The sequence below is a fragment of the Lynx rufus genome, unplaced genomic scaffold (genome assembly GCF_022079265.1).
Source record: "Lynx rufus isolate CCGP_SWC_20201006 ecotype Redwood Valley unplaced genomic scaffold, mLynRuf1.p SCAF_17, whole genome shotgun sequence".
NCBI classification, from domain to species: Eukaryota; Metazoa; Chordata; class Mammalia; order Carnivora; family Felidae; genus Lynx; species Lynx rufus.
In genome coordinates, this window is record NW_025814831.1 from 1,958,149 (window position 1) to 1,972,757 (window position 14,609).

At 61.8% G+C, this 14,609-nt stretch overlaps 2 protein-coding genes across 8 annotated transcripts in view; both read left to right on the top strand.

The window, feature by feature from the left end:
• The first annotated feature begins 1,902 nt into the window (after positions 1-1,902).
• Positions 1,903-14,609, top strand: part of CDCA4 (cell division cycle associated 4) — a 29,789-nt gene continuing 17,082 nt past the window's right edge. For all 7 annotated transcript variants that reach the window (XM_047079957.1, XM_047079958.1, XM_047079955.1 and 4 more), the window contains exon 1: positions 1,903-1,992. The gene's annotated coding sequence lies outside the window, so the exon portion shown is untranslated. The remainder of the gene's footprint in view (positions 1,993-14,609) is intronic.
• GPR132 (G protein-coupled receptor 132) lies at positions 1,904-9,438 on the top strand. The gene is made up of 2 exons (XM_047079954.1): positions 1,904-1,992; positions 7,124-9,438. Exons 1-2 carry the CDS (start codon positions 1,986-1,988, stop codon positions 8,245-8,247), a joined length of 1,131 nt encoding a protein of 376 aa, XP_046935910.1. The 5' UTR covers positions 1,904-1,985; the 3' UTR covers positions 8,248-9,438.

Sequence of the window (14,609 nt, forward strand, 5' to 3'; positions counted from 1 at the left end):
CGTCGTCGTGACGGAGGAACTCGGGCCCCGGGCTGAGGCCGGTGGCACCCACGCTCCCGGGGCTGCAGGACGTCCTGACGGCTTCCGGGTGGCCTGGCGTCCCCGCAGCTCCTCCTTTGGGGGCCCCCCTTAGTCGGGCCCACCCCCTCACCCCTGGCCGGCCGGGGCTCCGTGCTGGGGGGTGGCGCCACGCGGGCCCTGCTGGGTCACGGCCGGGAGCGCCTTAGACCATCTCCTGCGGGGGCAGGGCCTTCTAGAACAGGCCACAGACCTGTCAGGGAACTCCCGGGGGCCGCCCCCCTTGTCGGGCCTTCCCAACTTGCAGGGGGCTGACCCGAGACCCGGGGGCGGGATGGGCAAGGCCCAGCGGCGGCCCTCCGGGCCCACGCCTGCCAGCGTGTCTGGGAACGTGGGCTCAGAAGGTCAACGTCACTTGGGAAACAACTTTCTAGACTCACCTTGTTGACTTCCAGGAGCTATTTTCTGTAGCTTCAGGCAAACCCTGGCTTCCTGTGACCTCTGACTGCTGGAAACACGCCAAGGGGGGCTGGGCGGGTAATCTGCGCTCTTAGGGTGCACCTCCCCTGCCCAGGCAGCTTCGGGCGGGACTGGGGCCAGCACAGCAGCCCCTCTGGGCCCAGCCTCTGCCCCTGCAGGACAGAGAGGCCCATGGGCCTGCCTCACGGAGCACAGCAGGAGCCCACGGCCCCTTGGGGCTCCGGGCGTGCCCTGCGCACTGTGGGAGCGTGGGTTTAGAGCGCTCGCCTTCTCCCAGACCCTCTCTGGCGGGTAAGGGCGCCTCTGGTTAGGGAAGGAAGTATCGAGATAGGGTGCCGTGGACGCTGTCCCCCACCTGCCAGGGCCCTGCTGTAGCTCAGGCCCCTACAGGCACGGTGGGCGCTCTCCTGGGGGTCCTGGTCCTTTCCGTGGGGGGGAGGTGCCGTGACATGCCTGCAAGTCACACGCACTTCGCTTTTCGGGTCATTGTTTCGCCAGGGGAAATTCCTAGAAAGGATTTTACATGATCAAAAGTTAAGTGCGTCCCAGACTTTTGGAAGCATGCCTCACAATCGGGCCCAAAACATTCATGCCGGTTTACGCTCCCATCAACGCAGTAAAGACACCCGCTTCCTCACACTTTCGCCAACACTGAGAATTAGAGTCCTTTGTTTTTGTCAGCCTGCTAGGCAAGAAAAGACTGCCCTTCTGACGTTGATGTTCGCATTTCTTTGATTATAAGTAGAGTCGAGCACTTTTTGGGTTTTTAGGAGCTGTTTATTATGTCTTTTGCAAAGTATCTGCTCATGGGCTCCGAAACTTCTTATATTCATTCATTTTTAATTTTTTTTTTGATGTTTGTTTACTTTTGAGAGAGACAGAGACAGAAGGCGAGTGGGTTGGGGCAGAGAGAGAGGGAGGCACAGAATCCGAAGCAGGCTCCAGGCTCCGAGCTGTCAGCACAGAGCCCGACGCGGGGCTCGAACTCACGAGCTGTGAGATCATGACCTCAGCCGAAGTCGGACGCTCAACCGACTGAGCCACCCAGGCGCCCCAAAACTTCCCATATTTATTGATTTGTAGATGTTCTTTGTATATTGAAGATCTGCTGTTATATCTATATATATCCAAACATATCTATATATCATATATAGATATATCTATATATCATATATGTATCATATATATCATATATCTATATATACCCTATATATCATATATATATCATGTATATCATATATAGTTACATCTATATATCAAAATAGAAGACTTGACACATAACAAATGCTCACTAAGGGTTGAGTCATCTGTTGAATGACTTAATTTCTGATCTAATCTGATTTTCCTAAAGCCATTCCGTCCTACTCTTTGTCCAGGTCACTTTGAACTCTTGGAGCAAACTGCTCAGTAGGATCGAGAAGACACATGACATGTACTAGAAACCGGAGTGCGTGTTAGAGCCTCTCTGAGGTCGGAGCAACTCAAGTATGCCAGGTGAGCCCCCTTCGCGTCTCCGTCGACTTTAACCACTTAGGAGGGACTGCAAGAATTTTTCTAGAATGCACGTCACCTCAACATGGGGGTAATTACTTCAAAACTTAGCATGAAAAATAGCCTTGTCTAAAAAAAAACCGTCTCCGAAACAATAAAGGTGTAGGGTCTCCATCAAGACACAGGGAAGCATCTGTTTCTTTGCTCTCGAGGCGCTAGGAAACACCGGGAACAGGACCGCGAGGGACCGGGGTCTCCTATCATGCCCATCTCTGGCCAAGTGCCGGGCCCCAGAGCTGTCACCTGTCACCTGTCTCCCGCCCTTTTCCCAGGGGGTCGGGGCCCTCGTGTGCGCCTGCGGGGGAGGGGGGGCAATTGACAAGTGGGCCCGACAGCGCCCCCGTGCCTCGGACCCTCGCCGGTAAATGGGGATGGCTGTGCCTGTCCCGGGGAGGGGGCGGGGAAGCCACCTCACACCCATTAGGACCATTAGGACGGCGACCCTCACAAAACAAAACACCAAAGTGTTGGCGAGGACGCGGAGAGACCGGGTCCCCGTGCACCGTCGGTGGGAACGTTAAGCTGGCGCGGCCGCTACGGGAAACAGCCCAGCGGTTCCTCACAAAGTCGAAAACAGAACTGCCGTGTGATGAGCAATCCCACTACGGGTATTCACCCGAAAGAAGTGAAAGCCGGGTGTCAAAGTGACGTTTGCACGCCCGAGTTCTCGGCAGCATGCGTCCGAAAGGGGGGGGAGTGGAAACGACCCGGGCCTCCATCGACGGAGGACTGCGTGAACGCACGCGGCCCAGCCTTAGCGCCGAAGGACGTTCGGACACTGGTGGCGGCAGGGACGGGCCTTGAGGACCTGAAGCCGAGTGAGGGAAGCCAGACGTAGAAACGCAAATCCTGTGTGACCCCACTCCTGCGGGGGCCTGGGGGGGTCGACTCCCAGGGACTGAGCAGAACGGGGCGCGGGCGCTGCGGGAGCCGAGGGGACTTCGGGTTTAACTTCCTGTTTAACGGGGACAGTGTGGCAGTGTTGCAAGCGTCCCCAGCGTCTCCTGAGGAACTGAAAGGCAGGGGCCAGGGGCAAAGGCTCTGGTAAGCGTGTGTCACCAGGAAGGACACAGACGTTCGTTTCTGTGACAGGTCCCAGAGGAGGCGGGGGAGGGAGGACGGGGTCCAGGGTGGCCCCGGGCGCAGGTCGGGCGGTCAGAGGGGGCCCAGGAGACCAGGCTGGGCAGGAGAGGGAGGTGCCCGGGACGCGGCAGATTCCTTCCCCACGGCGGGTCCCCAGAGAGTGAGTGCGTCTGCAGTGTCCCTGCCGCTTACAGCTGGGGGCTCACGCCTGACGGCACGCTTCGTCCTTGTGACTCGTCCTCCCGCCACATCGCCTGCCCCTCAGGAGCACCGGTGAGGGAGGGCAGTGAGGACCCACCTCGGGCTCTGGCAGCTTGAGCCGGGGCTCAGGGCTGTTCTCACTGGCTTCTTGCTGTTGGACGGGGTGGTGGCTCAAAGGTGGCCGTCAGGTCACGCCTTCCTCCGGGGGCCTCTGTCACAAGCAGGTGCTGCAGGGGCCCCCGTGTCTGGGCGTCTTCCCAGTTGTAGGTGAAGGGACACTAGGGGCACTCCCTGGGGCTCCCACTTCCCATGCGGTGGCCCGTCGGCCAGCCTCAACGCGTTCCTGCTATGAAACACCTCAGAGCTGGGTCACACATCGGCCGAGCCCTGTGAAAGCTTGTCTGAACTCTCGAGGGGAAGGAAAACCCTGAGCAGGGGTGGGGAAGGTGGTCAGCGGCACCGGGCCGGGTGGGTGTCCGAGGCTGTGCACCGACGCGGTCCCTTCCGTCCCGGGGCATTGGGGTCCCCAGAACTCCAGAGCCCTGAGCGTCTCTGGCCCTCGGACTTCGTGTGATGCCACATGATGGTGACTGTCCCCTGTTACTGAATTTTAGTGAGAATCAGCACAGGGACATTCACAGGCCTAAGACGGCACAGAGGCCGTTCTACGTTTACGCCCTGACTCACTGCTGTCCGTTTCCTAATGGGCAGGGACAGCAGGTGAGCCGTGGCTCTGGTGCGGGAGTGGGTGTGGGCTTGAAAGGGGTCACCTGCATACGGGACCCCAAAGGACAGCCCTGGGCAGTGAGGGCTGGAGTGAATCTGAGGATCCCTGCCCGCTGGCCGCCAGAGCTCGGATGGGGGTCCCAGGCGACTGGTGACGGGAGGCGATGCCCCTTCCACTCAGGCGATGCCCGCAGGTAATGCCCAGCAAACGTGGGCTCAGAACCACCGCCCACCTTCAAGGGAGCCGGGCTGTGGCGCGTGGGCAGGGGCCAGAGGGCTAGTGCCTCGGGGTTAGAGCCCTCAGCCCTCGGTGCCAGCTGCTGGGACGGCCTCATGGGTGCGACAGGGGCACCTGGGGCACGTCGGGGGCACGCAGGGCATGGACTGAGCCAGAGGCCATCCGGACAGACTTGGAAAGGAGCCAGATGGAGTCTCCAGGAATGAAGGCTGTATCACTTGGACGAGTTAGACACCGATGAAGGGGCTCCTACCCTGTAGCTGGACACCAGCAGGCTCCTTGGATGGCACGGGACAAGGGGGCCGAGGTGGAGGAGGCCCCACAGCGAGATGAGAGTCGTGTGTCCGACACAACCGAGCAGAGCCCCGAGGGCGAAACCCGGGGTCCCTGCACACTGGTGGGATCGAGACATTCTCGGATTCCACAGGTCCGAAGGCAGGACAGCCAGACCGACGGGTGACTGCTCCCCGCTTCGGAGGCCAGAGGACGGAGCACAGGGGGCCAAAGCCACGGGGGACCCCTGGGTGAAGAGGGCGTCTCAGGCGGGCCCGCGGGGGCTCCTACCAGCAAGGTCCTGTCCTTGGCAGAGGACGTCCTGAGGCAGGACGAGGGGTCTCAGGAGGGTGGCCCAGAGGAGGCAGGTGAGCCGGCAGGAGCCCGGCCGCCGCGTGGCTTGTCGCAAAGGGCGGACGACAAGCCCAACGTGCGAAGCTAGAAACGCGCGAGCCCCCACACGACTGGAACCCTGGGGGGCGCGGTGCGTCGGCCAGTCGGGCCCCAGAGAGGTAGCGCTCGGGGCTCCCGGGCCACACGCTCAGGAGGGTGCAGACTCTGACGAGCTCCGGACACACGGAGGCACACATTTCGTTTCCAGGGTAATCTCTGAAAACCTAAAAATAGACTTGATAATAACTTCCAAATGAGTAGAGGTGGGAAACAGAATTTAAGAAGTAAACAAATCCAGAAGATGTGTTTGCTCGCTTGGCGGGAAGGGAGAGTCTGTCCTAGCCGCTCTCCTTGGCTGGTGGAGGGCTGCCGTCTCCCTGTGTCCCCACACCGTCTTCCCCACCCGCGTCCCTGTGTGCGAATGTGCCCACGTAATAAGAACACGGTCCGAAGGGATTAGGGCCCACCCAAATGGCCTCATCTGAACCCGGCCGCCTCTGCAAAGACCGGCCCCAAATACAGACACGTTCTAAGGTGCTGGGGTCAGGGGTCCCCCACGTCTTTTTGGGGGGGGCACAGTTCAACCCATAACAAAAGACAAAAGGGGAATAAAAGCAAACAGAAAAATCAGACAAAGGAGCACAAAGTAAGGTGGAGAAAAGCAACAAAACCATATCAGTGATGTCAAGAGGATAAACGGATTGCAATCGGTAACTGAGAGGCAGCGAGCGTCAGATTTCTAACTCCAGTCGGAAGCGTCACATCCAAACCATAAGGATGCAGACAGTCTGGAAGTAGAAGGTGGGGAAAAAAATACCAATGACTACTCATCGAGAGAGAGCTGCTCTTTTTATATTAAGTACTAAACAAAGACTTAGTATTAAAAGCATTATTAGAAATTACACTGCCTTCCTGTGGTTGTGTTACAAATGACTACAAACATAGAGGCTTATAAATGCCCATCTTCATTGTTCGGGGGATGAGAGGTGAGAAATGGGCTAAAATCAGGGTGTCACAGCCGCGTTCCTCCTGGAGACTCAGGGAGAAGCCGTTTCCCTGCGTGTCCGGCTCCCAGAAGCTGCCCGCATCCCTGGGCTGGCAGCCCCTTCCTCCCTCTTCAGAAGGGCCAGTGGCCCCCACGTCCCCACATTCCGGGACCCTGTGACAGCACCGAGCCTGCCCCGGCAATCTACGGCAGCCTCCCTCTTTTCCTAGTGCCAGGCAATTCACAAACCCAATTCCATTTGCAACTCCTTTTGCCACGGAACCAGAGTTGCACGTGAGCCAGTCAAGCTGCTAGACTCACGGGTTCTGGGATCAGGACGTGCACGTCTTTGGGGGGCGGGGGCGTTATTCCACCTACCCCAGAGATAAAGAGACCATGACATAATAGTACAGAGGTCGATTCATCAGGAAATCAGAACCGTTTTTAACTCACACGCACCAATTAACAACGGCTTAAAACACATAAAGCAAACCTTGAGAGAACTACAAGAGGTACACAAATCCCCCATCACGACAGGGGGGGTTAATCACTTTTCTCCATAACTGACGGTTGAAGCAGGCAAGATAGTGCTGTGCACGAGCCGGGGTCAGGGGTGGGGGTCAAAGCATGAAAGCTGCTAGAGAAGGGCGGTGGGGGGGGGCACCCCGACTCTATTGAAAATGTGCACAGAAGAACGCTCACTCAACAATTAAAGAATACACTCTGGGGGTGCCTAGGCGGCTCAGTTGGTTAAGCGCCCGACTTTGCTCGGGTCATGATCTAGCGGTTCGTGAGTTCAAGTCCCGCGTCGGGCTGCGCTGACGGCTCGGAGCCTGGAGCTGCTTCGGATTCTGTGTCTCCCTCTCTCTCTGCCCCTGCCCTGCTCACATTCTGTCTCTCTCTGTCAAAAATAAACACTAAAAAAAAAAAAAAAAAAAGAATACACTCCGTTTTCCGGCACACAAGCAACCCTTTGAGAAATGACCTCCGTGAGTTACAAGGACTCGGCGTCGCACAGCCCACGGGCTGTGACGCCGCCAGGCTGGAGCCCAAAAATCTGACAGGCATTTGGAGAACCCTTAAACGCCTGGTGCCTCTGGTCTGGAGCGAGCACGAGTCGTACGTTCTCTTGGTTCCCAGGCGCTCCCGTCCTCACGCTTGTCTCTGTCCCACAGGGAACGACACCCTAGTAAGCGGCCCTGTCTCGGCGACCCCGTTTCCCGGCGCGGGCCCCTGTAACGTGTCCTTCGAGGACAGCAGAGTGGTCCTGGTGGTGGCGTACAGCCTCGTGTGCCTGCTGGGCTTCCCGGCCAACTGCCTGACGGCGTGGCTGACGCTGCTGCAGGCGCGGCAGGGCAACGTGCTGGCGGTCTATCTGTTCTGCCTGGCGCTGTGCGAGCTGCTCTACATCGGCACCCTGCCCCTCTGGGTCGTCTACATCCGGAACCAGCACCGCTGGACCCTGGGCCCGTGGGCCTGCAAGGTGACGGCCTACATCTTCTTCTGCAACCTGTACGTCAGCATCCTCTTCCTGTGCTGCGTCTCCTGCGACCGCTTCGCGGCGGTGGTGTATGCCCTGGAGACCCGAGGCCGCCGCCACCAGAGGACCGCCTTCCTCATCTCGGCGTCCGTCTTCCTCGTCGTCGGCCTCATCCACTACCCGGTGTTTGAGATGGAAGACGGGGACACCTGCTTCGAGACGCTGCCCACCAACACCAGGGTCGCCAGCTACTGCTACTCCCGCTTCGCCGTGGGGTTCGCCGTCCCTCTCTCCGTCATCGCGTTCACCAACCAGCGGATCTTCAGGAGCATCAAGCTGAGCACGGGCCTGAGCGCCGCCCAGAAGGCCAAGGCGAAGCGCCTGGCCATCGCGGTGGTGCTCATCTTCCTGGTCTGCTTCGCGCCCTACCACCTGGCGCTCCTCGTCAAGGCCGTCGCCTTTTCCTACTACAAGGGAGACCCGGGCTCCATGTGCGCCTTCGAAGCCAACCTGTACACGACCTCCGCGGTGTTCCTGTGCCTGTCCACGGCCAACGGCGTGGCCGACCCCATCATCTACGTGCTGGCCACGGGCCACTCGTGGCAAGAGGTGTCCAGGATCCACAGGGAATGGAGGAAGTGCTCCGCGAGGACAGATGTTGTCAAGCTCACGTGTTCCAAGGACTCAGAGGAGGCGCCCCTGCCCACGACGCTCACTAACGGCCACGCGATCCCCAGGATCGTCGAGCCCCCGGAGCCACAGCCGCGTGCGTGGGGCTCACCGTGCGCCTTGGAGAGGCCGGGCGAAGAGTCCTGTTGAGCCCGCGTGGGAGCCCAGGAGCGGTGGTGCGGCCTCCCCGTCCGCCGAGCTTGCCAATGAGTGCCCGCGGCGCTGGCCGAGAAGCCCCCCTCTGGGAAACCTGCCAGGATCTCTCGTTCCTGGAGCCACGCTCTCCGTCGGCCCATCACGGTCCCGGCCCCCCCCCCCCAGGCTCCCCCCCCGGCCCGGGCCGACACAGGAGGCGGCTCACCCAGGCGGTGCGTGGCTGGCAGGCCGGCCTCTTTGTCCACACGCATCCCGGCCGGCTCACCCGGCCACTAGCAAACAGCAGGGCTGTGGTCAGGGGCCGGTGCCGGTCACGCGCAGTGATGACTTTATTTCCCGTGCTTTTCTGCAAGCAGTGCTTGGATGACCGGATAGTACGGCAGGGGCCAGCTCGCTGTGGGACAGCCAAGGCCGACGAGGGGGCAGGAGCCCAGGCCGGAGGGCCCTCGGCTGGGCCGGCTCTGTGCCACGCAGGTGTGAGGTCGCGGGCTGCCGGGGACTCCTCGGGGGAGCCGTGGGCTGGGGCACCAACCGCTCTGACTTCAGCAGGGCAGCCGACGGGCCTCCTGTAGGGTGGCCCAGGTCGAGGGTGCCGGTGGACACTCAGCTAAAGGGTCAGACGCTCAGCTAAAGAGGCCCGGAGAACGGCTGGGATTCATTCCTTCACGTCAAGGCTTCCCGGCCTCAATGCCAGGGGAGAGGCCGCCGAGGGCTTGCAACGGGGGGGGCTCAGGAGTGAGCAGGTGACGGCCCCAGGCCTCCAGCCCCTCCACCAGGTGCGGATGGAGTGTGGGTGGAGCATGGAACCTGGTCTGCCATGGGGCCCGAAAGTGGGCTCCCTGAAGACGCACAGCGTCGGGTCACGTCCGGGCTCGTCTAGGCCAGGTCACGTTGCTGCCTCGGTTTCCCTATCTGTAACAAGGCCAACGACACCTACCGCACGCTGACCCACTACCTGTCCTTCAGACACTTCACACACACCTGCAGCTCACGCCTCAAACAGGAGCCCGGCGGGCTGTGCGCCCAGCGTGGGGGCCTGGGCACCCCGGGTCCCCCCGAGCTGTGCCGGGCCGTCGTGTTACATTGTGCTCTCGTTTCTGTAAGGCAGCGGTCACTGTCCGTGGTGGTTCTTTGTAGTGAGAGCCATCGAAAAGATACACTTGGAAATAAAAATGCGAAAATACACGCCAGTCTCAGGTGCCTTCCTAACGAAATAATGCCACCTTCCCCTTTTCAGGGACGTGTTTTCCTCTAGGGCTGTCTGGGGGCACCAAGCCCGTGGGAGGGGTATGTGCCCAGGCTCTGGGGTGACGGCTGTGGCTTCAGGGCACAGTCCGGAACGCTCAGCGCTGGGGACGGAGCCCGGTGTCCCTGGACGGGGCGCTGGGGACGGAGCCCGGAGCCCGCGGACAGGCCCACAAGGCGTCCATGCTGAGCCCGCGCCGTCCTGCCGGGGGCCATAACCACTCAGCGCAGACTGAGCAGCTTAGCACCAAACTTGTTCTCTCCGGCCGCCGTCGCAGGGGCTGGCCGTCCAAGATCAAGGTGTCTGCAGAGTGGGCTCCTTCTGGGGGCTCTGGGGGGGATCCCTTCCAGACTCTTCTCTCAGCTGTGGGCGGTGCCCGCCATCCCCGGCCCGACTCCCGCATCGGCCTCCGTGTCCGCGCCCTTCTCCTCTGGGACTCTCCGCCTCTCCTCCCTGTCCCAGGGCCACGTGCTGGGCTCCAGTGGCCGCGGGGCACGGGCGCAGGGGCGCTGGGTTCACAGCTGTCCCGGCCCAGCGTGCTCTGCTTCCTGTCCTTTGTCCTCGGGGAGCTCAGAGCCTGCACCCCCTCCCCGTGGGCACCAGGGTGACCAGGCTGCCCGAGGGCCCCCGGCCGGTGCTGCTTTGGCGGGGGGGGGGGGGGGGGCGGGGGGCGGGGAGGGTGGGGACTGACGCCTGGTGGGGGGCGGGGGGAGGCTTCCGGGTCTTTCCACACCTCAGCATGAGAGGCAGCGTGGTCCTGGTGCCTCAGTACCACCCCAGGAGCACGTTCCGGACAGGAGAGAAGGAACAGACGGTTGGCTTTCGCCGGCACGTGGGTCTGAGCTCTGTGCTAGGGGCTCTGTGGGGGGTATCTCCTCTTGTCACCATAGGTCGCTGACGGGCGGGGGGGGGGGGGAGGGTGGGGACTGACGCCTGGTGGGGCGGGGCCTCATGCACGAGGTAGAGCGGCTGGAGCCGGGGTGGGCCGGGGTCTAGGGCCGGGGGTGTGACCTGCAGGGTCCCCTTCCCTGGGGGTCTCAGAGGGTGTCTGCAGTGACAGCATGGGGACCCGTGAGATTAGAAAATGAATATGGGGAGAGACGGTGACCACTGGGGACAAGGAGAAGCTCTGTGCCGAAGGCCCAACCAGCTCGGTGTCCACACTAAGACACTACTCAATCCACACCCCGCAGTGTTAGCGGAGGGGCTGCTGGGGGGGCCCAGGTGGGAGGGGCTGGGCTCTGGCCACGTGCCAGCTCCGGTGTGGGCGCAGGAGCACCCGGGGAGCAAGGCCGGCCCTGCCCTTGAGTGTGAGATCTTGGGGGCAAGAGGCAGAGGGCACCAGGCCCGAATCCCAGCCGGACAGGGACAGCTGGGGACGTGGTGGGCACGGGCTGGCCTGGTCCGTCCCGTCCGCTTGGCCGTGCTCCCCTCCTTGAAGATTAGTGATAGTGTCGTCCTCACTCGCTGACCGCAGTCCTCTCGTGTTTTCATCTGACATGTGCTGCTTCCAGAAACTTCTCTGGTGAGCAGTGGGGCTGTGCTGGTGAGCAGACCAGATGTCCAAACATGAGACCTTCACTCACCCCCCACCATGCCCCCTCATCTTCCCGACTCACCCTACCCCCCACTCCCCTCCACCCTCCACCTTCTCATCCCCCCACTTACTCCCCCACTCGCCCCCCCCAGTCCCTAACCCCCTCTCCCTCTCCCTCCCACCTCCCACTGCCTCACCCACTCACTCTGGGTCCCCCTCTCCCCTCTTCCATCTGTTCCCTCCACGAAATGCTCCCTTGGGCGCCGGAGGGAGGAGGGACGCCGGCAGTGAGGTCCACCCTCACAGTCCCGAGGCCAGCGCCCCAGGTGGGAGCCCTGAGACCCCTGCAGGGTGGCGCCCCCCCTCACCTGGAGCCCACCACCCTCACTCGTAGGCTCTTTCCCTCAAGCGTGTCCCCAGATGGGGCCACCCGCTGTTTGCTCACTACGGCCTTCCCAGCTCCCTGGACACGGCCTGTGCCTTAGTCCCCTCTTGTTCCTCGAGGGACAACGGGGGCCAGATGGCCACGTGTGTGGGCAAGCTCCGTGCCAGCTGGGGAGCCCACACAGAACCCTCACATAGGACCAACCTACCGGGCACCCTCTGTTCCTGCCCTGAAAAATACACCAGCACGTCAGGTGCAGGTGGGGCCCCTCCTCAGCCCACCCCACCCTCCGGGCACTGCTGGTGGCTGTGGTCCACAGGTGCACACCCCGGGTGGACCCCGCAGGAGAGGCCGGAAGGGCGCAGCCGGGAGTTCCGGGCCCCTCGGTCCTCAGTCGGTCTGGAAAGGGTGGCATGTCCCCGACCCCGAAGCCTCTTGCCCCTGGGAGGGGTGCGTGCAGGCTCTCCCGAGTGGTGCACAGGGAGTAGGCGGGGCTGGCCGTGGGACATGGGCTCCTGAGGACAGCTCGCTTTGGCCAGGTCACTCCACCCTGTGTCTTCACTGGGGAAATGCCTGCAGGGCCGCTGGGGACATTAACTGAGATCATGTATGTCCCTGGCTTAAGCTGGCCTGACACAGGGTGTGTGCTCTAAGGTTAGACACTGTTCTTGGGGTCCTGGGAGGTGCCAAGTTCGCGGCGGTCCCTGCAGGTGCCGCGTGCGGGCACCAGGGGGCAGCACGGCCCCGTTGGCCCCGCTCTTGTTCTAAGGGAGGAAGGCGCAGGAGGCCACGGACGGGGCCGCGGGGCCCAGCCGCCTGGGCGGAGGGGGGTTGGTGACCCCGAAAGCCTCCCGCGCGCAGAGCTGGGTCTAAGGAGAGAAACGACCAGTGGCCTTGAGCCCTGACGACGAACGACAGCCACGCCATCACTGACAGTGCCATCAGTCCCCAAGCCAGGGGCAGGGGTGGGGCTCAGGACTGGGGTCCGGGAGGGGCGCCCTCGCAGGTCCGGGAGGGGGTGGAGGCCAGCGGGGCAGAGACTCGGCGCCAGGGCAGCGCGCGGCGGCGGCAAGTCCCCCCGGGAGGCACCGCCGCCCGCCCTGCGCCCCCTCCGCAAACTCCACCGGGACCCCGGAGGCACACGGTGACGAGTGTTGGTGCACACGCGCAGAAGTCACAGCCCTGGCACACGGCCGGCAGGACGGAGAGGGGGCGGCTGCTCCCGGAAACAGCCTGGCGGCCCCCCAAAGGGCTACTCCGGCGTCGCCCCCTGCCGGGCAGAACCACGCCCGAGGCCTCCCGAGGCTGACGGCACCGTCCACACGGGGACGCGCACCCGGAGGTCCACGGGGCACGCTCGCGATGGCCGGAGGGTGGAAACAGGCCAGCAAAATGCGGTCTATCCCCCGGTGGGACGTGGCTGAGCCCAGAAGAGTGAAATACTGACCCCGCGGACGAACCGGAGGGCAGCTCGGCCTTGGACCGACCCCGACGGCAACTGGGCCACGGACGGACCTCAAGAACAGCACGGAGAGACAGAAGCAGACACGAAAGGCCACGTGGAGTAGGATTCCGCTTCCCTGAAATGTGCAGAATGGGAACATCTGTGAGCACGGAGCAGGTTCAGAGTTGGGAGGGGCGGTGGGGGGTACAGCTGAAGGGGACAGGCTTCTTCCTGGGGGGCTGGTTGCACATACCTGTGACTGTGACAAAACCACTGACTCGCACCCTCAGAGAGGTATGTTGTATGGTATGTGATTATGTCTCGATAAAGCAGTTTAAAAAAACAAAGACGCATCAGACTGTGGCCCCAAAGCCCCTGAAGGGACAGTCTGGGGCCACCATGGCTCAGAGGGGGGCGGGGGGAGGCTGAGATCCTCAGCTCCCGTGGCAGGGAGAAACCCAGATGCACCCCCCCCCGCCCCAGTCCGGTGTGGTTTGAGGCAGCCGGGCGGCAGAGGGGGCCTGGCAGCTCAGGACCTGCCTCCCAGCAGCCTCAGCCCCGAGCCGTCAGGTGGGAGGTCAGCAGGGCACCCGCTGTCCGTGCTGCTCAGGAGACAGTCCCCTCCCTGCATCATGCTCATTCCTGACCAGCCTGGGGGTGAGCAGCCCTGCCCTGCCTGTCCTTTTGCCCCTGGGTTTGGGCCCAGGGTGGGCTCTGATTTCTTAAATGTCAGCCTACATCCAAATCACTGAGGGGCCCTGTTAAACACAGAAGGGACCCAAGGGCACCTGGGTAGCTCAGTCGGTTGAGCATCTGACTTCGGCTCAGGTCATGATCTCGCGGTCCATGAGTTCGAGCCCCGCGTCGGGCTCTGTGCTGACAGCTCAGAGTCTGGAGCCTCCTTCGGACTCTGTGTCCCCCTCCCTCTCTGTTCCACCCCACTTGCACTCTGTCTCTCTCTCAAAAATAAATAAAGATTAAGAAAAAAAACTTTTTAAATACAGAAGGGACCCAGCCCCATGGCTCCTGAGTCAGAGCGTTTGCATCTGGGAGACCCTGGCTCATGTCCACACCTAGAGAGCCTTTGAGTCTCAGCCCGATGCCATCAGAACGGCGCATATCCAATTTCGACCAGTGAGAGGTGGGCCTGGAACTCAGTTTGCCTCCTGGAGGAAAGGCTCTTTCCCTGGACCCGCTTCAAGGCCAGGTGCAAGGTCTGGAGCTGCTGTAGCCACTCTATGACTGTGGGCAAAGACATGGAACCAGAAAGCCCGTACCAAGGGGAGGGCCTCCGTGTCCTGCACCTGCCATCCCACTCCTTGGCCGCGTCAGGGCCGGTGACGCCGTCCTGCAATACCCCCCTGCTCTGTGCCCGGGGCCTGCCCCCCTCAGAGGGCATGGCAGCCGCCCCACCCAAACCTCCTCTCCTTCTGCTCTCTCACACTGGCACCCGCCTCGGCTTCTCTGCGATTTCACAGGGATGCTATTTTCTTTCCTGTACTCTCACACCCACGTTTGCTCTTACAAATTGCCTGTGATACCTCCGTGCAGACAGCCGGGGTGTCACGGGCCCTGCTGACGCTCGTCCGCCCCCTCCCCCACCTCCAATCCTGTTCTCCTCCCTTGAGATCATCACGGGCTGTGCACCTCTGCAGACTCCTCCAGACTATTCCTAAACATTGACTTGCCTACATAGGCACCCGTGGAAACTACGTGGGATTGTTTTTGCTTGTATCCAATTCTC